Genomic DNA, 22,788 nt, shown 5'->3' on the forward strand with positions numbered 1-22,788 from the left:
TGCCAATTGAAACCACACACTTGTTGTTTGTGTACATGGATTTCATAATGTTGTAGGTTTTTTCCCCAACATTGAGTTTTGAGTGAAAAGCTTTTTTGAAATGAACAAAGAGACTTTGCCTTTGTTTTGGTTTGTTTGGTTGTCAATTAGGGTGTGCAGTTGTGAATAAGTGGTCTGTCGTAATGTAATTTGTTAAAAATCTAATTTGACATTTGCTCAGTACATTGTTTTCACTGAGGAAATGTACGAGTCTGCTGTTAATGATAATGCAGAGGATTTCCCCAAGGTTGCTGTTGACGCATATCCCACGGTAATTATTGGGGTCAAATTTGTCTCCACTTTTGTGGAGTGAGGTGATCAGTCCTTGGTTCCAAATATTGGGGAAGATGCCAGAGTGGAGGATGATGTTAAAGTGTTTTAGTTTAGCCAATTGGAATTTGTTGTCTGTATATTTGATCATTTCATTGAGGATACCATCAACACCACAGGCCTTTTTGGGTTGGAGGGTTTGTATTTTGTCCTGTAGTTCATTCAATATAATTGGAGAATCCAGCAGGTTCTGGAAGTATTTAATAGTTGATTCTAAGATTTGTATTTGATAATTTATATGTTTACTCTCTCTCTTTGTCCCCCCAATCTCAATTTCTCTCGCTTTCTCTTCTCTCGCTCTCTCTTCTCTCTCTTCTCTCGCTCTGTCTCGCTCTCTCTCCTGTCTCGCTCTCTCTCTTCTCTCGCTCTGTCTCGCGCTCCTCGCTCTCTCTCTCTCTTTCTCTCGCACTCTCTCTCTCTTTGCTCTCTCTTGCTCTCTCTCTCACACTCTGTCACTCTTGCTCGCTCTGTCTCGCTCTCTCTCGTGCTCCTCGCTCTCTCTCCTGTCTCGCTCGATCTCTCTTGTGCTCTCTCTGCCCCCTCCAGCCCCTCCCTGAGAAGTTTGTGATGAAGGGGGTGGTGGACCGGTTCTCTGAGGAGTTTGTTGAGACGAGGAGGAAGGCTCTGGATAAGTTCCTGAAGAGAGTGGCTGACCATCCTGTCCTATCGTTCAATGAACACTTAAACTCCTTCCTTTCTGCCAAGGTATGTTAGTAGAGCTCTTCTACCAGAGCCCAATGGGCCCAGACGTTATCGGGTTAGGTCTGTTTTTTATCAATGCCTGAGGTATGGTTAGGACTCGGCTGTAATTAAATTGATCACTAACATTTTGAAGCCATTTGTTCATTTGCTGCTGCAGTAAAGTCTGACTGATCATAACGTGGTGTCAGAAGTGCTTCAACCTTGTCAAATATAAGACAGGAAAGATGATTTGTTTAGAAAAAAATGATAATGTTCCTTGAGTTGTCGGAGTTTAGACCAAAAAGTAGCCAACAGCTAAGTACTCTGTCAAGGCTCTTCGTCGTTGAGCAGAGCCAGAGATACATTTGAGAAGATTGGAAATGGTATTTACACGGGGAGGTTCAGGGAGTGACTGACTAGCAGAGGAAGTTTGTGGTTTCGGGCCGGGCCTTAAATTAGGCAGAATCATTCGGGCCTGGCCTGAAGGTCACTGGCATGGGTACAGCTCAGGCTTAACATTGATGCAGGGCTCTATATAGTATGTTAGCATGGGAGGTATGACAATACTGTAAATATCACTCTCTCGTAACTCTGTAAATTAAATAAAGTTTTAAGGAGTATCCAATCAAAGTCTTTCAAACGTCAGTTAGTCTAATATTGTAACAGTGGTGGACAAGGCTCTACCCTGCGTGGTGTAGTGTTAACCTGCGTGTTGTGGTGTTAACCTGCGTGTTGTGGTGTTAACCTGCATGTTGTGGTGTTAACCTGCATGTTGTGGTGTTAACCTGCATGTTGTGTTGTGGTGTTAACCTGCATGTTGTGTTGTGGTGTTAACCTGCATGTTGTGTTGTGGTGTTAACCTGCATGTTGTGTTGTGGTGTTAACCTGCATGTTGTGTTGTGGTGTTAACCTGCATGTTGTGTTGTGGTGTTAACCTGCATGTTGTGGTGTTAACCTGCATGTTGTGTGTGGTGTTAACCTGCATGTTGTGTTGTGGTGTTAACCTGCATGTTGTGGTGTTAACCTGCATGTTGTGTTGTGGTGTTAACCTGCATGTTGTGGTGTTAACCTGCATGTTGTGGTGTTAACCTGCATGTTGTGGTGTTAACCTGCATGTTGTGGTGTTAACCTGCATGTTGTGGTGTTAACCTGCATGTTGTGTTGTGGTGTTAACCTGCATGTTGTGTTGTGGTGTTAACCTGCGTGTTGTGTTGTGGTGTTAACCTGCGTGTTGTGTTGTGGTGTTAACCTGCGTGTTGTGTTGTGGTGTTAACCTGCGTGTTGTGTTGTGGTGTTAACCTGCGTGTTGTGTTGTGGTGTTAACCTGCGTGTTGTGTTGTGGTGTTAACCTGCGTGTTGTGTTGTGGTGTTAACCTGCGTGTTGTGTTGTGGTGTTAACCTGCGTGTTGTGTTGTGGTGTTAACCTGCGTGTTGTGTTGTGGTGTTAACCTGCGTGTTGTGTTGTGGTGTTAACCTGCGTGTTGTGTTGTGGTGTTAACCTGCGTGTTGTGTTGTGGTGTTAACCTGCGTGTTGTGTTGTGGTGTTAACCTGCGTGTTGTGTTGTGGTGTTAACCTGCGTGTTGTGTTGTGGTGTTAACCTGCGTGTTGTGTTGTGGTGTTAACCTGCGTGTTGTGTTGTGGTGTTAACCTGCGTGTTGTGTTGTGGTGTTAACCTGCGTGTTGTGTTGTGGTGTTAACCTGCGTGTTGTGTTGTGGTGTTAACCTGCGTGTTGTGTTGTGGTGTTAACCTGCGTGTTGTGTTGTGGTGTTAACCTGCGTGTTGTGTTGTGGTGTTAACCTGCGTGTTGTGTTGTGGTGTTAACCTGCATGTTGTGTTGTGGTGTTAACCTGCATGTTGTGGTGTTAACCTGCATGTTGTGGTGTTAACCTGCGTGTCGTGTTGTGGTGTTAACCTGCGTGTCGTGTTGTGGTGTTAACCTGCGTGTCGTGTTGTGGTGTTAACCTGCGTGTCGTGTTGTGGTGTTAACCTGCGTGTTGTGTTGTGGTGTTAACCTGCGTGTTGTGTTGTGGTGTTAACCTGCGTGTTGTGTTGTGGTGTTAACCTGCGTGTTGTGTTGTGGTGTTAACCTGCGTGTTGTGTTGTGGTGTTAACCTGCGTGTTGTGTTGTGGTGTTAACCTGCGTGTTGTGTTGTGGTGTTAACCTGCGTGTTGTGTTGTGGTGTTAACCTGCGTGTTGTGGTGTTAACCTGCGTGTTGTGTTGTGGTGTTAACCTGCGTGTTGTGTTGTGGTGTTAACCTGCATGTTGTGGTGTTAACCTGCGTGTCGTGTTGTGGTGTTAACCTGCGTGTCGTGTTGTGGTGTTAACCTGCGTGTTGTGTTGTGGTGTTAACCTGCGTGTTGTGTTGTGGTGTTAACCTGCGTGTTGTGTTGTGGTGTTAACCTGCATGTTGTGGTGTTAACCTGCGTGTTGTTGTGGTGTTAACCTGCGTGTTGTGTTGTGGTGTTAACCTGCGTGTTGTGTTGTGGTGTTAACCTGCGTGTTGTGTTGTGGTGTTAACCTGCGTGTTGTGTTGTGGTGTTAACCTGCATGTTGTGTGGTGTTAACCTGCGTGTTGTGGTGTTAACCTGCGTGTTGTGGTGTTAACCTGCGTGTTGTGGTGTTAACCTGCGTGTTGTGGTGTTAACCTGCGTGTTGTGGTGTTAACCTGCGTGTTGTGGTGTTAACCTGCGTGTTGTGGTGTTAACCTGCGTGTTGTGGTGTTAACCTGCGTGTTGTGGTGTTAACCTGCGTGTTGTGGTGTTAACCTGCATGTTGTGGTGTTAACCTGCATGTTGTGTTGTGGTGTTAACCTGCGTGTTGTGGTGTTAACCTGCGTGTTGTGGTGTTAACCTGCATGTTGTGTTGTGGTGTTAACCTGCATGTTGTGTTGTGGTGTTAACCTGCATGTTGTGGTGTTAACCTGCGTGTCGTGTTGTGGTGTTAACCTGCGTGTCGTGTTGTGGTGTTAACCTGCGTGTTGTGTTGTGGTGTTAACCTGCGTGTTGTGTTGTGGTGTTAACCTGCGTGTTGTGTTGTGGTGTTAACCTGCGTGTTGTGTTGTGGTGTTAACCTGCGTGTTGTGTTGTGGTGTTAACCTGCGTGTTGTGTTGTGGTGTTAACCTGCGTGTTGTGTTGTGGTGTTAACCTGCGTGTTGTGTTGTGGTGTTAACCTGCGTGTTGTGTTGTGGTGTTAACCTGCGTGTTGTGTTGTGGTGTTAACCTGCGTGTTGTGTTGTGGTGTTAACCTGCGTGTTGTGTTGTGGTGTTAACCTGCGTGTTGTGGTGTTAACCTGCGTGTTGTGTTGTGGTGTTAACCTGCATGTTGTGGTGTTAACCTGCGTGTCGTGTTGTGGTGTTAACCTGCGTGTCGTGTTGTGGTGTTAACCTGCGTGTCGTGTTGTGGTGTTAACCTGCGTGTTGTGTTGTGGTGTTAACCTGCATGTTGTGGTGTTAACCTGCGTGTTGTGTTGTGGTGTTAACCTGCGTGTTGTGTTGTGGTGTTAACCTGCATGTTGTGGTGTTAACCTGCGTGTTGTGTTGTGGTGTTAACCTGCATGTTGTGGTGTTAACCTGCGTGTTGTGTTGTGGTGTTAACCTGCGTGTTGTGTTGTGGTGTTAACCTGCGTGTTGTGTTGTGGTGTTAACCTGCGTGTTGTGGTGTTAACCTGCGTGTTGTGGTGTTAACCTGCGTGTTGTGGTGTTAACCTGCGTGTTGTGGTGTTAACCTGCGTGTTGTGGTGTTAACCTGCGTGTTGTGGTGTTAACCTGCGTGTTGTGGTGTTAACCTGCGTGTTGTGGTGTTAACCTGCGTGTTGTGGTGTTAACCTGCGTGTTGTGGTGTTAACCTGCATGTTGTGGTGTTAACCTGCATGTTGTGGTGTTAACCTGCATGTTGTGTTGTGGTGTTAACCTGCGTGTTGTGGTGTTAACCTGCATGTTGTGTTGTGGTGTTAACCTGCGTGTTGTGGTGTGGTGTTAACCTGCGTGTTGTGGTGTTAACCTGCGTGTTGTGGTGTGGTGTTAACCTGTGTGTTGTGGTGTTAACCTGCGTGTTGTGGTGTGGTGTTAACCTGCATGTTGTGTTGTGGTGTTAACCTGCGTGTTGTGGTGTTAACCTGCGTGTTGTGGTGTTAACCTGCGTGTTGTGGTGTTAACCTGCGTGTTGTGGTGTTAACCTGCGTGTTGTGGTGTTAACCTGCGTGTTGTGTTGTGGTGTTAACCTGCGTGTTGTGTTGTGGTGTTAACCTGCGTGTTGTGTTGTGGTGTTAACCTGCGTGTTGTGTTGTGGTGTTAACCTGCGTGTTGTGTTGTGGTGTTAACCTGCGTGTTGTGTTGTGGTGTTAACCTGCGTGTTGTGTTGTGGTGTTAACCTGCGTGTTGTGTTGTGGTGTTAACCTGCGTGTTGTGTTGTGGTGTTAACCTGCGTGTTGTGTTGTGGTGTTAACCTGCGTGTTGTGTTGTGGTGTTAACCTGCGTGTTGTGGTGTTAACCTGCGTGTTGTGTTGTGGTGTTAACCTGCATGTTGTGGTGTTAACCTGCGTGTCGTGTTGTGGTGTTAACCTGCGTGTCGTGTTGTGGTGTTAACCTGCGTGTCGTGTTGTGGTGTTAACCTGCGTGTTGTGTTGTGGTGTTAACCTGCATGTTGTGGTGTTAACCTGCGTGTTGTGTTGTGGTGTTAACCTGCGTGTTGTGTTGTGGTGTTAACCTGCATGTTGTGGTGTTAACCTGCGTGTTGTGTTGTGGTGTTAACCTGCATGTTGTGGTGTTAACCTGCGTGTTGTGTTGTGGTGTTAACCTGCGTGTTGTGTTGTGGTGTTAACCTGCGTGTTGTGTTGTGGTGTTAACCTGCGTGTTGTGGTGTTAACCTGCGTGTTGTGGTGTTAACCTGCGTGTTGTGGTGTTAACCTGCGTGTTGTGGTGTTAACCTGCGTGTTGTGGTGTTAACCTGCGTGTTGTGGTGTTAACCTGCGTGTTGTGGTGTTAACCTGCGTGTTGTGGTGTTAACCTGCGTGTTGTGGTGTTAACCTGCGTGTTGTGGGTGTTAACCTGCCAGTTGTGGTGTTAACCTGCATGTTGTGGTGTTAACCTGCATGTTGTGTTGTGGTGTTAACCTGCGTGTTGTGGTGTTAACCTGCATGTTGTGTTGTGGTGTTAACCTGCGTGTTGTGGTGTGGTGTTAACCTGCGTGTTGTGGTGTTAACCTGCGTGTTGTGGTGTGGTGTTAACCTGTGTGTTGTGGTGTTAACCTGCGTGTTGTGGTGTGGTGTTAACCTGCATGTTGTGTTGTGGTGTTAACCTGCGTGTTGTGGTGTTAACCTGCGTGTTGTGGTGTTAACCTGCGTGTTGTGGTGTTAACCTGCGTGTTGTGGTGTTAACCTGCGTGTTGTGGTGTTAACCTGCGTGTTGTGGTGTTAACCTGCGTGTTGTGGTGTTAACCTGCATGTTGTGGTGTTAACCTGCATGTTGTGGTGTTAACCTGCGTGTTGTGTTGTGGTGTTAACCTGCGTGTTGTGGTGTGGTGTTAACCTGCGTGTTGTGGTGTTAACCTGCGTGTTGTGGTGTGGTGTTAACCTGTGTGGTGTGGTGTTAACCTGCGTGTTGTGGTGTGGTGTTAACCTGCGTGTTGTGTTGTGGTGTTAACCTGCGTGTTGTGGTGTGGTGTTAACCTGCGTGTTGTGGTGTTAACCTGCGTGTTGTGGTGTGGTGTTAACCTGCGTGTTGTGGTGTTAACCTGCGTGTTGTGTTGTGGTGTTAACCTGCGTGTTGTGTTGTGGTGTTAACCTGCGTGTTGTGTTGTGGTGTTAACCTGCGTGTTGTGTTGTGGTGTTAACCTGCGTGTTGTGTTGTGGTTTTAACCTGCGTGTTGTGTTGTGGTTTTAACCTGCGTGTTGTGTTGTGGTGTTAACCTGCGTGTTGTGGTGTTAACCTGCGTGTTGTGGTGTTAACCTGCGTGTTGTGGTGTTAACCTGCGTGTTGTGTTGTGGTGTTAACCTGCGTGTTGTGTTGTGGTGTTAACCTGCGTGTTGTGTTGTGGTGTTAACCTGCGTGTTGTGTTGTGGTGTTAACCTGCGTGTTGTGTTGTGGTTTTAACCTGCATGTTGTGTTGTGGTTTTAACCTGCGTGTTGTGTTGTGGTTTTAACCTGCGTGTTGTGTTGTGGTGTTAACCTGCGTGTTGTGGTGTAGTGTTAACCTGCATGTTGTGGTGTAGTGTTAACCTGCATGTTGTGGTGTTAACCTGCGTGTTGTGGTGTTAACCTGCGTGTTGTGGTGTGGTGTTAACCTGCGTATTGTGGTGTTAACCTGCGTGTTGTGGTGTTAACCTGCGTGTTGTGGTGTTAACCTGCGTGTTGTTGTGTTAACCTGCGTGTTGTGTTGTGGTGTTAACCTGCGTGTTGTGGTGTTAACCTGCGTGTTGTGGTGTTACCCTGCGTGTTGTGTTGTTAACCTGCGTGTTGTGTTGTTAACCTGCGTGTTGTGTTGTGGTGTTAACCTGCGTGTTGTGTTGTGGTGTTAACCTGCGTGTTGTGGTGTTAACCTGCGTGTGGTGGTGTTAACCTGCGTGTTGTGTTGTGGTTTTAACCTGCGTGTTGTGGTGTTAACCTGCATGTTGTGGTGTTAACCTGCGTGTTGTGGTGTTAACCTGCGTGTTGTGGTGTTAACCTGCGTGTTGTGGTGTTAACCTGCGTGTTGTGGTGTAGTGTTAACCTGCGTGTTGTGGTGTAGTGTTAACCTGCGTGTTGTGGTGTTAACCTGCGTGTTGTGGTGTTAACCTGCGTGTTGTGGTGTTAACCTGCGTGTTGTGGTGTTAACCTGCGTGTTGTTGTGTGGTGTTAACCTGCGTGTTGTAGTGTTAACCTGCGTGTTGTGGTGTAGTGTTAACCTGCGTGTTGTGGTGTAGTGTTAACCTGCGTGTTGTGGTGTGGTGTTAACCTGCGTGTTGTGGTGTTAACCTGCGTGTTGTGGTGTTAACCTGCGTGGTGTGGTGTTAACCTGCATGTTGTGGTGTTAACCTGCATGTTGTGGCGTTAACCTGCGTGTTGTGTTGTGGTGTTAACCTGCGTGTTGTGTTGTGATGTTAACCTGCGTGTTTTGGTGTTAACCTTCGTGTTGTGTTGTGGTGTTAACCTGCGTGTTGTGTTGTGGTGTTAACCTGCGTGTTGTGGTGTTAACCTGCGTGTTGTGGTGTTAACCTGCGTGTTGTGGTGTTAACCTGCGTGTTGTGGTGTGGTGTTAACCTGCGTGTTGTGGTGTGGTGTTAACCTGCGTGTTGTGGTGTGGTGTTAACCTGCGTGTTGTGGTGTGGTGTTAACCTGCGTGTTGTGGTGTGGTGTTAACCTGCATGTTGTGTTGTGATGTTAACCTGCGTGTTATGGTGTTAACTTGCGTGTTTTGGTGTTAACCTGCGTGTTGTGGTGTTAACCTGCGTGTTGTGTTGTGGTGTTAACCTGCGTGTTGTGGTGTGGTGTTAACCTGCGTGTTGTGGTGTGGTGTTAACCTGCGTGTTGTGGTGTGGTGTTAACCTGCGTGTTGTGGTGTGGTGTTAACCTGCGTGTTGTGGTGTTAACCTGCGTGTTGTGTTGTGGTGTTAACCTGCGTGTTGTGTTGTGGTGTTAACCTGCGTGTTGTGGTTTCTCCTCAGGACCTGAATAAGAGACAAGGCCTAGCCCTGCTCTCTAAGATGGGGGAGTCGGTGAAGTACGTGACAGGAGGGTACAAGCTGAGGGGCCGACCCGTGGAGTTTTCTGCTATGGGAGACTACCTGGATATGTTCACACAGAAGCTGGGTACTATCGACAGGATAGCACAGAGAATCATCAAAGAACAGTCTGGTGGGTAACATAACTGTCTTGTTCATACTTCACTCTGTCGGACTGTCTCACTGTGCTGGGACTCTTGTCGGACTGTCTCTCTGTGCTGCGACTCTGTCAGACTGTCTCACTGTGCTGGGACTCTCTGTCAGACTGTCTCACTGTGCTGGGACTCTCTGTCGGACTGTCTCTCTGTGCTGGGACTCTGTCAGACTCTGTCTCTCTGTGCTGCGACTCCCTGTCAGACTGTCTCTCTGAGCTGCGACTCCCTGTCAGACTGTCTCTCTGAGCTGGGACTCCCTGTCAGACTGTTTCTCTGAGCTGGGACTCTCTGTCAGACTCTCTCCCTGTGCTAGGACTCTGTCAGACTGTCTCTGTGCTGGGACACTGTCAGACTGTCTCTGTGCTGGGACACTGTCAGACTGTCTCTGTGCTGGGACACTGTCAGACTGTCTCTGTGCTGGGACACTGTCAGACTGTCTCTGTGCTGGGACACTGTCAGACTGTCTCTCTGTGTGATCTCGGTCTGCTCTTCCCCTCTCTGTCTCCCTGTGTGATCTCGGTCTGCTCTTCCCCTCTCTGTCTCACTGTGTGATCTCGGTCTGCTCTTCCCCTCTCTGTCTCACTGTGTGATCTCGGTCTGCTCTTCCCCTCTCTGTCTCTCTGTGTGATCTCGGTCTGCTCTTCCCCTCTCTGTCTCTCTGTGTGATCTCGGTCTGCTCTTCCCCTCTCTGTCTCTCTGTGTGATCTCGGTCTGCTCTTCCCCTCTCTGTCTCTCTGTGTGATCTCGGTCTGCTCTTCCCTTACTCTTCCCCTCCGTGTGTGTGTGTGTGTGTGTAGAGTACCTAGCAGAGCTGAAGGATTATGGTCCATTCTACACCAGCTGGGTTTTGACTCTGCGTCCCTTACTCTTCCCCTCCGTGTGTGTGTGTGTGTGTGTGTGTAGAGTACCTAGCAGAGCTGAAGGAGTACGGTCCAGTCTACACCACCTGGGCGGCGTCGGAGGCGGAGCTACAGGGGCCTCTGGAGGGCGTGGCCAGCTGCATGGCTAACTGCTCCATCGCCCTGGACGAACTCACCCAGGATATGAGCGGAGACTTCCTGCCCGTGCTCCGAGAATACGTCCTCTATATCGAGTCCATGAAGGTAAGTCTGACCTCTGACCTCCAACACGTTCCTTAGTTCCAACCCCATGTCTCCCATTTGACCGTGACCTCTGACCTCCAACACGTTCCTTAGTTCCATCCCCATGTCTCCCATTTGACCCTGACCTCTGACCTCCAACACGTTCCTTAGTTCTAACCACAGCCAGGGACTTTCTCTACATATGACTCTGATTCCACCCAACCCAGTGTTGTTTCAGTCACACCACTCTGCTAACTAACTAACTAACTAACCCAGTTATATTTCCTTCACATCACTCTAACTAACTTACTAACTAACTAACCCAGTGTTGTCTCAGTCACATCGCTCTACTAACTAAACCAGTCTTGCTTGTCACATCTCTCTACTAACTAAACCAGTCTTGTTTGTCACATCTCTCTACTAACTAAACCAGTCTTGTTTGTTACATCTCTCTACTAACTACCCCAGTCTTGTTTGTCACATTTCTCTACTAACTAAACCAGTCTTGTTTGTCACATCTCTCTACTAACTAAACCAGTCTTGTTTGTTACATCTCTCTACTAACTACCCCAGTCTTGTTTGTCACATTTCTCTACTAACTAAACCAGTCTTGTTTGTCACATCTCTCTACTAACTAAACCAGTCTTGTTTGTTACATCTCTCTACTAACTACCCCAGTCTTGTTTGTCACCTCTCTCTACTAACTACCCCAGTCTTGTTTGTCACCTCTCTCTACTAACTACCCCAGTCTTGTTTGTCACATCTCTCTACTAACTAAACCAGTCTTGTTTGTCACATCTCTCTACTAACTAAACCAGTCTTGTTTGTCACATCTCTCTACTAACTAAACCAGTCTTGTTTATAACCCAGTCTTGGGTGTTAAGAAGTGCGTTTTGGCGGGTCATGTTTCAGAGGACGCGTGACTCGACCTTCACCTCTCCCGATCCCGTTGGGGAGTTACAGCGATGAGACAAGATTGTAATTGGATCACAATCGGATATCAAGAGATTGGGGAGACAAAGGGGGGCATATAAATTATACCTTTACATAAGTATTCAGACCCTTTGCTATGAGACTCCAAATTGAGCTCAGGTGCATCCTGTTTCCATTGATCATCCTTGAGATGTTTCTACATCTTGATTGGAGTCCACCTGTGGTAAATTCAATTGATCGGCCATAATTTGGAAAGACACACACCTGTCTATATAAGGTCCCACAGTTGACAGTACAATGTCAGAGCAAAAACCAAGCCATGAGGTAGAAGGAATTGTCCGTAGAGCTCCGAGACAGGATTGTGTCGAGGCACCGATCTGGGGAAGGGTCCCAAAACATTTCTGCAGCATTGAAGGTCCCCAAGAACACAGTGACCTCATTCTTAAAATGGAAGACGTTTGGAACCACCAAGACTCTTCCTAGAGTCAGGGAAGAAGGAATTAATCAGGGAAGAAGGGCCTTGGTCACTTCCTCTGTGGAGATGGGAGAACCTTCCAGAAGCACAACCATCTCTACAGCACTCCATTAATCAGGCCTTTATGGTTGAGTGGCCAGACGGAAGCCACTCCTCAGTAAAAGGCACATGACAGCACGCTTGGAGTTTGCCAAAAGGCACCTAAAGGACTCTCAGACCATGAGAAACAAGATTCTCTGGTCTGATGAAACCAAGATTGAAACCTGGCACCATCCCTACGGTGAAGCATGGTGATCGTAGCATCATGCTGTGGGGATGTTTTTCAGCGGCAGGGACTGGGAGACTAGTCAGGATCGAGGGAAAAATGAAGGAGCAAAGTACAGAGATCCTTGATGAAAACCTGCTCCAGAGCGCTCAGGACCTCAGACTGGGGCGACGGTTGCCCTTCCAACAGGACAACGACCCTAAGCACACAGCCAAGACAATGCAGCCAGAGCCCGGACTTGAACCCGATCGAACATCTCTGGAGTGACCTGAAAATAGCTGTACAGCGACCCTCCCCATCCAACCTGACAGAGCTTGAGAGGATCTGCTGAGAAGAATGGGAGAAACTCCCCAAATACAGTTGTGTCAAGCTTGTAGCGTCATACCCAAGAAAACTGGAGTCTGTAATCGCTGCCAAAGGTGCTTTAACAAAGTACTGAGTAAAGGGTCTGAATACTTATGTAAATGTGATATTTCAGTTTATTTATAGTACATTTGCAAAAATGTCTGAACCTGTTTTTGATTTTTTTTTTATGGGATATTGTGTGTAGATTGATGAGGGGAAAAAAACAATTTAATCAATTTTAGAATAAGGCTGTAATCCAGTCTTGTTTCAGTCACATCTCTCTAGTAACTAACTAACCCAGTCTGGTTTCTAACCCAGTCTTGTTTCAGTCACATCTCTTTAGTAACTAACTAACCCAGTCTGGTTTCTAACCCAGTCTTGTTTCAGTCACCTCTCTCTAGTAACTAACTAACCCAGTCTTGTTTCAGTCACATCTCTCTAGTAACTAACTAACCCAGTCTTGTTTCAGTCACATCTCTCTAGTAACTAACTAACCCAGTCTTGTTTCAGTCACATCTCTCTAGTAACTAACTAACCCAGTCTTGTTTCTGTCACCTCTCTCTACTAACTAACCCAGTCTTGTTTCAGTCACATCTCTCTAGTAACTAACTAACCCAGTCTTGTTTCAGTCACATCTCTCTAGTAACTAACTAACCCAGTCTTGTTTCAGTCACATCTCTCTAGTAACTAACTAACTAACCCAGTCTGGTTTCTAACCCAGTCTTGTTTCAGTCACATCTCTCTAGTAACTAACTAACCCAGTCTTGTTTCAGTCACATCTCTCTAGTAACTAACTAACCCAGTCTTGTTTCAGTCACATCTCTCTAGTAACTAACTAACCCAGTCTTGTTTCTGTCACCTCTCTCTACTAACTAACCCAGTCTTGTTTCAGTCACCTCTCTCTAGTAACTAACTAACCCAGTCTTGTTTCAGTCACATCTCTCTAGTAACTAACTAACCCAGTCTTGTTTCAGTCACATCTCTCTAGTAACTAACTAACCCAGTCTTGTTTCAGTCACCTCTCTCTACTAACTAACTCAGTCTTGTTTCAGTCACATCTCTCTAGTAACTAACTAACTAACCCAGTCTGGTTTCTAACCCAGTATTGTTTCAGTCACATCTCTCTAGTAACTAACTAACTCAGTCTTGTTTCAGTCACATCTCTCTAGTAACTAACTAACTAACCCAGTCTGGTTTCTAACCCAGTCTTGTTTCAGTCACATCTCTCTAGTAACTAACTAACCCAGTCTTGTTTCAGTCACATCTCTCTAGTAACTAACTAACCCAGTCTTGTTTCAGTCACATCTCTCTAGTAACTAACTAACCCAGTCTTGTTTCTGTCACCTCTCTCTACTAACTAACCCAGTCTTGTTTCAGTCACCTCTCTCTAGTAACTAACTAACCCAGTCTTGTTTCAGTCACATCTCTCTAGTAACTAACTAACCCAGTCTTGTTTCAGTCACATCTCTCTAGTAACTAACTAACCCAGTCTTGTTTCAGTCACCTCTCTCTACTAACTAACCCAGTCTTGTTTCAGTCACATCTCTCTAGTAACTAACTAACCCAGTCTTGTTTCAGTCACCTCTCTCTAGTAACTAACTAACCCAGTCTGGTTTCAGTCACATCTCTCTAGTAACTAACTAACCCAGTCAGGTTTCAGTCACATCTCTCTACTAACTAACCCAGTCTTGTTTCAGTCACATCTCTCTAGTAACTAACTAACTAACCCAGTCTTGTTTCAGTCACATCTCTCTAGTAACTAACTAACTAACCCAGTCTTGTTTCAGTCACATCTCTCTAGTAACTAACTAACCCAGTCTTGTTTCTGTCACCTCTCTCTACTAACTAACCCAGTCTTGTTTCAGTCACATCTCTCTAGTAACTAACTAACCCAGTCTTGTTTCAGTCACCTCTCTCTACTAACTAACCCAGTCTTGTTTCAGTCACATCTCTCTAGTAACTAACTAACTAACCCAGTCTGGTTTCTAACCCAGTCTTGTTTCAGTCACATCTCTCTAGTAACTAACTAACCCAGTCTTGTTTCAGTCACATCTCTCTAGTAACTAACTAACTAACCCAGTCTGGTTTCTAACCCAGTCTTGTTTCAGTCACATCTCTCTAGTAACTAACTAACCCAGTCTTGTTTCAGTCACATCTCTCTAGTAACTAACTAACCCAGTCTTGTTTCAGTCACATCTCTCTAGTAACTAACTAACCCAGTCTTGTTTCTGTCACCTCTCTCTACTAACTAACCCAGTCTTGTTTCAGTCACCTCTCTCTAGTAACTAAGTAACCCAGTCTTGTTTCAGTCACATCTCTCTAGTAACTAACTAACCCAGTCTTGTTTCAGTCACATCTCTCTAGTAACTAACTAACCCAGTCTTGTTTCAGTCACCTCTCTCTACTAACTAACCCAGTCTTGTTTCAGTCACATCTCTCTAGTAACTAACTAACTAACCCAGTCTGGTTTCTAACCCAGTATTGTTTCAGTCACATCTCTCTAGTAACTAACTAACTCAGTCTTGTTTCAGTCACATCTCTCTAGTAACTAACTAACTAACCCAGTCTGGTTTCTAACCCAGTCTTGTTTCAGTCACATCTCTCTAGTAACTAACTAACCCAGTCTTGTTTCAGTCACATCTCTCTAGTAACTAACTAACCCAGTCTTGTTTCAGTCACATCTCTCTAGTAACTAACTAACCCAGTCTTGTTTCTGTCACCTCTCTCTACTAACTAACCCAGTCTTGTTTCAGTCACCTCTCTCTAGTAACTAACTAACCCAGTCTTGTTTCAGTCACATCTCTCTAGTAACTAACTAACCCAGTCTTGTTTCAGTCACATCTCTCTAGTAACTAACTAACCCAGTCTTGTTTCAGTCACCTCTCTCTACTAACTAACCCAGTCTTGTTTCAGTCACATCTCTCTAGTAACTAACTAACCCAGTCTTGTTTCAGTCACCTCTCTCTAGTAACTAACTAACCCAGTCAGGTTTCAGTCACATCTCTCTACTAACTAACCCAGTCTTGTTTCAGTCACATCTCTCTACTAACTAACCCAGTCTTGTTTCAGTCACCTCTCTAGTAACTAACTAACCCAGTCTTGTTTCAGTCACCTCTCTCTAGTAACTAACTAACCCAGTCTTGTTTGTCACATCTCTCTACTAACTAACCCAGTCTTGTTTCAGTCACATCTCTCTAGTAACTAACTAACCCAGTCTTGTTTCAGTCATCTCTCTCTAGTAACTAACTAACCCAGTCTTGTTTCAGTCACCTCTCTCTAGTAACTAACTAACCCAGTCTTGTTTCAGTCACATCTCTCTACTAACTAACCCAGTCTTGTTTCTGTCACCTCTCTCTAGTAACTAACTAACTAACCCAGTCTTGTTTCAGTCACCTCTCTCTAGTAACTAACTAACCCAGTCTTGTTTCAGTCACCTCTCTCTAGTAACTAACTAACCCAGTCTTGTTTCAGTCACATCTCTCTAGTAACTAACTAACCCAGTCTTGTTTCAGTCACATCTCTCTACTAACTAACCCAGTCTTGTTTCAGTCACCTCTCTCCTAGTAACTAACTAACCCAGTCTTGTTTCAGTCACCTCTCTCTAGTAACTAACTAACCCAGTCTTGTTTCAGTCACATCTCTCTACTAACTAACCCAGTCTTGTTTCAGTCACATCTCTCTACTAACTAACCCAGTCTTGTTTCAGTCACATCTCTCTACTAACTAACCCAGTCTGGTTTCAGTCACATCTCTCTACTAACTAACCCAGTCTTGTTTCAGTCACCTCTCTCCTAGTAACTAACTAACCCAGTCTTGTTTCAGTCACCTCTCTCTAGTAACTAACTAACCCAGTCTTGTTTCAGTCACCTCTCTCTACTAACTAACCCAGTCTTGTTTCAGTCACATCTCTCTACTAACTAACCCAGTCTTGTTTCAGTCACATCTCTCTACTAACTAACCCAGTCTTGTTTCAGTCACACCTCTCTAGTAACTAACTAACCCAGTCTTGTTTCAGTCACATCTCTCTAGTAACTAACTAACCCAGTCTTGTTTCAGTCACATCTCTCTAGTAACTAACTAACCCAGTCTTGTTTCTGTCACCTCTCTCTACTAACTAACCCAGTCTTGTTTCAGTCACACCTCTCTAGTAACTAACTAACCCAGTCTTGTTTCAGTCACATCTCTCTAGTAACTAACTAACCCAGTCTTGTTTCAGTCACCTCTCTCTACTAACTAACCCAGTCTTGTTTCAGTCACATCTCTCTAGTAACTAACTAACCCAGTCTTGTTTCAGTCACATCTCTCTACTAACTAACTAACCCAGTCTTGTTTCTACAGAAGAGGAGTTGAGTTGGAGAATTAGTCTTTCCTCCACCTTTCCACCTTTAAAAACAGATATTAAACTATGATTTGAATAAGAAGTTTGGATTGTAATGATGAACAGTATGAATGTGAGTGTGGAATAGATATAACATCTGGTATCTTTCTGCTCTGCCAGGCTGTTCTGAAGAAGAGGGACAACGTCCAGGCAGAATATGAGGCCAAACTGGAAGCTGCTGCGCTCCGGAAAGAAGAGAGACCAACAGCCAAGGTTAGTCTAGTCAACACTCAATGGGCCTTTGCCAAAAGTAGTGCACTATATAGGGGGATAGGGTGCCATTTTGAGATCCATAGGAGCCTACAGCAATGTCTCTAAACAAATTACTCGAACACAGACAAGCTTAAACTTAGACAGCTTAGTTTAATAGCAGGTCAAAAAACTAATAAGTACACGTTTTTCTGTGTCTGGTTGGGTGAATCAGTTTTCCTCATACCTACAGTAGCTATGAAGAATGTGACATTCCTGAGCAGGCAAGCAACAAGTGTAGTTGACAGTGGTACAGTGGTAATGATCCAGTGCTAATTCTGTACTAAGTCACTGCTAATGCTAATGATCTAGGCTTGCAGTAAGTCAATGCTAATGCTAATGATCTAGGCTTGCACTAAATCAGAGGCTAATGCTAATGATCGAGGCTTGCACTAAGTCAATGCTAATTCTAAGGATCGAGGCTTGCACTAAATCAGAGGCTAATGCTAATGATCTAGGCTTGCACTAAGTCAATGCTAATGCTAATGATCTAGGCTTGCACAAAGTCAATGCTAATGCTAATGATCTAGCCTTTCCTCAACCATTCCTTTAGCCCTTTTTAGCGTAGTGCTATGCCCATTGAAGCAGACTCCAAGCAGAGCCACATGTCCATAAAGCCTTGCTTCGAGCGCTACAGTATGTGTCCCTAGCAGTTTACCCATAGTGCCTTGCTTTGAGCTCTGCGGTATGTGTCCCTAGCAGTTTACCCATAGTGCCTTGCTTCGAGCGCTGCGGTATGTGTCCCTAGCAGTTTACCCATACTCCCATGCTTATTTCTGTTAGTTCTGTTCCCTGTCCTCTCTACAGCAGGTACTTAGTTCTGTTCCCTGTCCTCTCTACAGCAGGTGCTTAGTTCTGTCCCCTCTCTACAGCAGGTGCTTAGTTCTGTCCCCTCTCTACAGCAGGTGCTTAGTTCTGTCCCCTCTCTACAGCAGGTGCTTAGTTCTGTCCCCTCTCTACAGCAGGTGCTTAGTTCTGTCCCCTCTCTACAGCAGGTACTTAGTTCTGTCCCCTCTCTACAGCAGGTACTTAGTTCTGTCCCCTCTCTACAGCAGGTACTTAGTTCTGTCCCCTCTCTACAGCAGGTACTTAGTTCTGTCCCCTCTCTACAGCAGGTACTTAGTTCTGTCCCCTCTCTACAGCAGGTACTTAGTTCTGTCCCCTCTCTACAGCAGGTACTTAGTTCTGTCCCCTCTCTACAGCAGGTACTTAGTTCTGTCCCCTCTCTACAGCAGGTACTTAGTTCTGTCCCCTCTCTACAGCAGGTACTTAGTTCTGTCCCCTCTCTACAGCAGGTACTTAGTTCTGTCCCCTCTCTACAGCAGGTACTTAGTTCTGTCCCCTCTCTACAGCAGGTACTTAGTTCTGTCCCCTCTCTACAGCAGGTGCTTAGTTCTGTCCCCTCTCTACAGCAGGTGCTTAGTTCTGTCCCCTCTCTACAGCAGGTGCTTAGTTCTGTCCCCTCTCTACAGCAGGTGCTTTGTTCTGTCCCCTGTCCTCTCTACTGCAGGTGCTTTGTTCTGTCCCCTGTCCTCTCTACTGCAGGTGCTTAGTTCTGTCCCCTGTCCTCTCTACTGCAGGTGCTTAGTTCTGTCCCCTCTCTACAACAGGTGCTTAGTTCTGTCCCCTCTCTACAACAGGTGCTTAGTTCTGTCCCCTCTCTACAACAGGTGCTTAGTTCTGTCCCCTGTCCTCTCTACTGCAGGTGCTTAGTTCTGTCCCCTCTCTACAACAGGTGCCTACAGACGTGGAGAAGTGCCAGGACAGAGTGGAGTGTTTTAACGCTGACCTGAAGTCAGACTGGGACCAGTGGCAGAACAACAAGACACAAGACTTCAGACAGTTACTCACTGGCATGGCAGACCACAACATCCAGTACTATGAGAAGGTAAGAGGGGAGACTACCCACTGACTACAACAGACTACTGGCTCATGTTATCATATGTCCATTTAATACAGGTGGTAGTACAGGGTGCAAAGGGAAAACGTTTCTTATTGATCCAATGTATTTTCAGTAATATCATCAAAATCAATTCATCATATTAGGTTTTTAGGCTCGTTACGTCGTTTTTACCTGTCTACTATTTTTATTTTTTATTTTATTAAGTATAACTAATTTTCCTAAAACTTAATTTGATAACGATACTGTTGCTGCTTCCTGTTTGGGTGTTTTTTTTTAAATGTCCAAATTCATAATCAATATGTTGAAATAAGTTCTATGTCTTGGTCTTCAACATACAGTATCACAAACACGTGTCGCACTTGTGATGACTTATACTGTATTTAGATAAATTAGTACCTGAGAAACAACAACATTTACCAAGTGGACACTCCTAAACCGGTATTGAATAGCTTGTTCTACAGTAATCAATAGTGTGCGCAAATTAATCCCCCACGGTTAAACACAAAATATATTGACGTTGTATAGAAATCATTGAATATTATAGTAAATATAGAAATTGGACTGGCACCAATGTACCGTTTGCTCTAAAAGACAAAACACAAGGAACTAACTAATTAAACTATACGACATATACCTGTTGATACCACTGCTGGCTTGCTTCTGAAGCTAAGCAGGTTTGGTCCTGGTCAGTCCCTGGATGGGAGACCAGATGCTGCTGGAAGTGGTGTTGGAGGGCCAGTAGGAGGCACTCTTTCCTCTGGTATAAAAAATATCCCAATGCCCCAGGGCAGTGATTGGGGACACTGCCCTGTGTAGGGTGCCGTCTTTCGAATGGGACGTTAAATGGGTGTCCTGACTCTCTGAGGTCATTAAAGATCCCATGACACTTATCGTAAGAGTTGGGGTGTTAGCCCCGGTGTCCTGACTCTATGAGGTCATTAAAGATCCCATGGCACTTATCGTAAGACTAGGGGTGTTAACCCTGGTGTCCTGGCTAAATTCCCAATCTGGCCATCAAACCATCACGGTCACCTAATAATCCCCAGTTTACAATTGGCTCATTCATCTCCCTCCTCTCCCCTGTAACTATTCCCCAGGTTGTTTCTGTAAATGAGAACATGTTCTCAGTCAAATTACCTGGTAAAATAACAGATAAATAAAATAAAAATAGATGATAAGATGTAGTAGCTCCTTGAGCCACCGTGTTTATGGTAGATGACCCATTTGAGAATGAAACGCAACACTTTGCCAAAGCACAGCCCCCACACCGCTAGAGGGATATCTTCAACCACCAACTTACCATCCTGAGACAAGGCCGAGTATAGCCCACAAAGATCTCCCCCACGGCACAACCCAAGGGGGGGCGCCAACCTGGACAGAAAAATCACGTCAGTGACTCAACCCACTCAAGTGACGCACCCCCCTAGGGACGGCATGGAAGAGCACCAGTAAGCCAGTGACTCAGCCCCCGTAATAGGGTTAGAGGCAGAGAATCCCAGTGGAAAGAGCAACAGAGACAGCAAGGGCGGTTCGTTGCTCCAGTGCCTTTCGGTTCACCTTCACACTCCTGGGCCAGTGCAGTAATGTTTTGATTCCAAAACATCCGGTGATTTTGCAGAAATACTCATAATAAACATTGATAAAAGATACAAGTGTTATTCACAGAATTAAAGATAGACTTCTCCTTAATGCAACCACTGTGTCAGATTTAAAAAAAATACAAAAAAACCTTTATGGAAAAAAACTATCTGAGAACGGCGCTCAGAACCCAAAACACCCAGAGGACTATCCGCCATTTTGGACTCAACAGAGTTAGAAACAACACCATAAATATTCACTTACCTTTGATGATCTTCATCAGAAGGCATTCCCAGGAATCCCAGTTTGACAATAAATGACTGATTTGTTCCATAAAGTCCGTCATTTATGTCCAAATAGCCACTTGTTGTTAGCGTGTTCAGCCCAGTAATCCATCTTCATGAGGCACAGGCACTTCATCCAGACAAAACTCGAAAAGTTCCGTTACATTCCTTTAGAAACATGTCAAACGATGTATGGAATCAATCTTTCGGATGTTTTTAACATAAAACATCAATAATGTTCCAACCGGAGAATTCCTTCAGAAAAGTTCTGGAACTCTGTCGGGAGCACGCGTCATGAGACCAAGGTACTCTGCCAGACCACTGACTCAAAGAGGTCTCATGAGCCCCTCCTTCATAGTAGAATCTTCATTCAAGTTTCTAAAGACGGTTGACATCTAGTGGAAGCCGTAGGAAGTGCAACTTTATCCATATCTCAATGTGTATTCAGTAGGCCAAGCTTTGAAAAACTACAAACCTCAATGTCCCACTTCCTGTTTGGATTTCTTCTCAGGTTTTTGCCTGCCATATGAATTCTGTTATACTCACAGACATCATTCAAACAGTTTTAGAAACTTCAGACTGTTTTCTATCCAATAGTAATAATAATATGCATATATTAGCATCTGGGACAGAGTAGGAGGCAGTTCACTCTGGGCACGCTATTCATCCAAAAGTGAAAATGCTGCCCCATATCCCAAAAAGGTTAATCACGTAACTGTAATTAACGAGGAAGTCGGGGTACCAAGGAAAATATTCAGATTTCTAATTTAAGTTATAATTTTCCTAATATAACTTTTCAGATATTTTAATATTTGATCAATTAGTCTTCTGATTAATAAGTAGTTTAAGGTGTTATTTGATAAATAGGTCTTCAGTTTTAATGATGCCAAAGGCACGACAGTCTCCACCTGTTTTATTTGATTTGAACGTTCTCCGTCCCTACGAGGCTGAAGGTTCTCCGTCCCTACTAGTGTTTCAGTGCAGCAGGCTGAACGTTCTCCGTCCCTACTAGTGTTTCAGTGCAGCTTGCTGAACGTTCTCCACCCCTACTAGTGTTTCAGTGCAGCAGGCTGAAGGTTCTCCGTCCCTACTAGTGTTTCAGTGCAGCAGGCTGAACGTTCTCCATCCCTACTAGTGTTTCAGTGCAGCAGGCTGAAGGTTCTCCGTCCCTACTAGTGTTTCAGTGCAGCAGGCTGAACGTTCTCCGTTCCTACTAGTGTTTCAGTGCAGCAGGCTGAAGGTTCTCCGTCCCTACTAGTGTTTCAGTGCAGCAGGCTGAACGTTCTCCGTTCCTACTAGTGTTTCAGTGCAGCAGGCTGAAGGTTCTCCGTCCCTACTAGTGTTTCAGTGCAGCAGGCTGAACGTTCTCCGTCCCTACGAGGCTGAACGTTCTCCGTCCCTACGAGGCTGAACGTTCTCCGTCCCTACGAGGCTGAACGTTCTCCGTCCCTACGAGGCTGAACGTTCTCCGTCCCTACTAGTGTTTCAGTGCAGCTGATCCTGGTTGAATAAACAAAGGAAAAACAAACAGTAACTAACTAGTGTGTTAACACGACCATCTCTCTGTGTGTTAACACGGCCATCTCTCTGTGTGTTAACACGACAATCTCTCTGTGTGTTAACACGACCATCTCTCTGTGTGTTAACACGACCATCTCTCTGTGTGTTTCAGTGTGTTAACACGACCATCTCTCTGTGTGTTAACACGACCATCTCTCTGTGTGTTTCAGTGTGTTAACACGACCATCTCTCTGTGTGTTAACACGACCATCTCTCTGTGTGTTAACACGACCATCTCTCTGTGTGTTAACACGGCCATCTCTCTGTGTGTTAACACGGCCATCTCTCTGTGTGTTAACACGGCCATCTCTCTGTGTGTTAACACGGCCATCTCTCTGTGTGTTAACACGACCATCTCTCTGTGTGTTAACACGACCATCTCTCTGTGTGTTTCAGTGTGTTAACACGACCATCTCTCTGTGTGTTAACACGACCATCTCTCTGTGTGTTAACACGGCCATCTCTCTGTGTGTTAACACGGCCATCTCTCTGTGTGTTAACACGGCCATCTCTCTGTGTGTTAACACGGCCATCTCTCTGTGTGTTAACACGGCCATCTCTCTGTGTGTTAACACGACCATCTCTCTGTGTGTTAACACGGCCATCTCTCTGTGTGTTAACACGGCCATCTCTCTGTGTGTTAACACGGCCATCTCTCTGTGTGTTAACACGGCCATCTCTCTGTGTGTTAACACGGCCATCTCTCTGTGTGTTAACACGGCCATCTCTCTGTGTGTTAACACGGCCATCTCTCTGTGTGTTAACACGGCCATCTCTCTGTGTGTTTCAGTGTGTTAACACGACCATCTCTCTGTGTGTTAACACGACCA

At 45.4% G+C, this 22,788-nt stretch overlaps 1 protein-coding gene across 1 annotated transcript in view; it reads left to right on the plus strand.

Moving 5' to 3' along the window:
• Positions 1-22,788, plus strand: part of LOC109880306 (sorting nexin-30) — a 47,053-nt gene that overhangs the window by 19,597 nt on the left and 4,668 nt on the right. Inside the window, exons 4-8 of the mRNA XM_031802955.1 lie at positions 916-1,074; positions 8,695-8,884; positions 9,810-10,009; positions 16,505-16,597; positions 18,369-18,521. Of these exons, the coding sequence (XP_031658815.1) occupies positions 916-1,074; positions 8,695-8,884; positions 9,810-10,009; positions 16,505-16,597; positions 18,369-18,521 (795 nt within the window). The remainder of the gene's footprint in view (positions 1-915; positions 1,075-8,694; positions 8,885-9,809; positions 10,010-16,504; positions 16,598-18,368; positions 18,522-22,788) is intronic.

This window comes from Oncorhynchus kisutch, linkage group LG23 (genome assembly GCF_002021735.2).
Source record: "Oncorhynchus kisutch isolate 150728-3 linkage group LG23, Okis_V2, whole genome shotgun sequence".
Classification (NCBI taxonomy): Eukaryota; Metazoa; Chordata; class Actinopteri; order Salmoniformes; family Salmonidae; genus Oncorhynchus; species Oncorhynchus kisutch.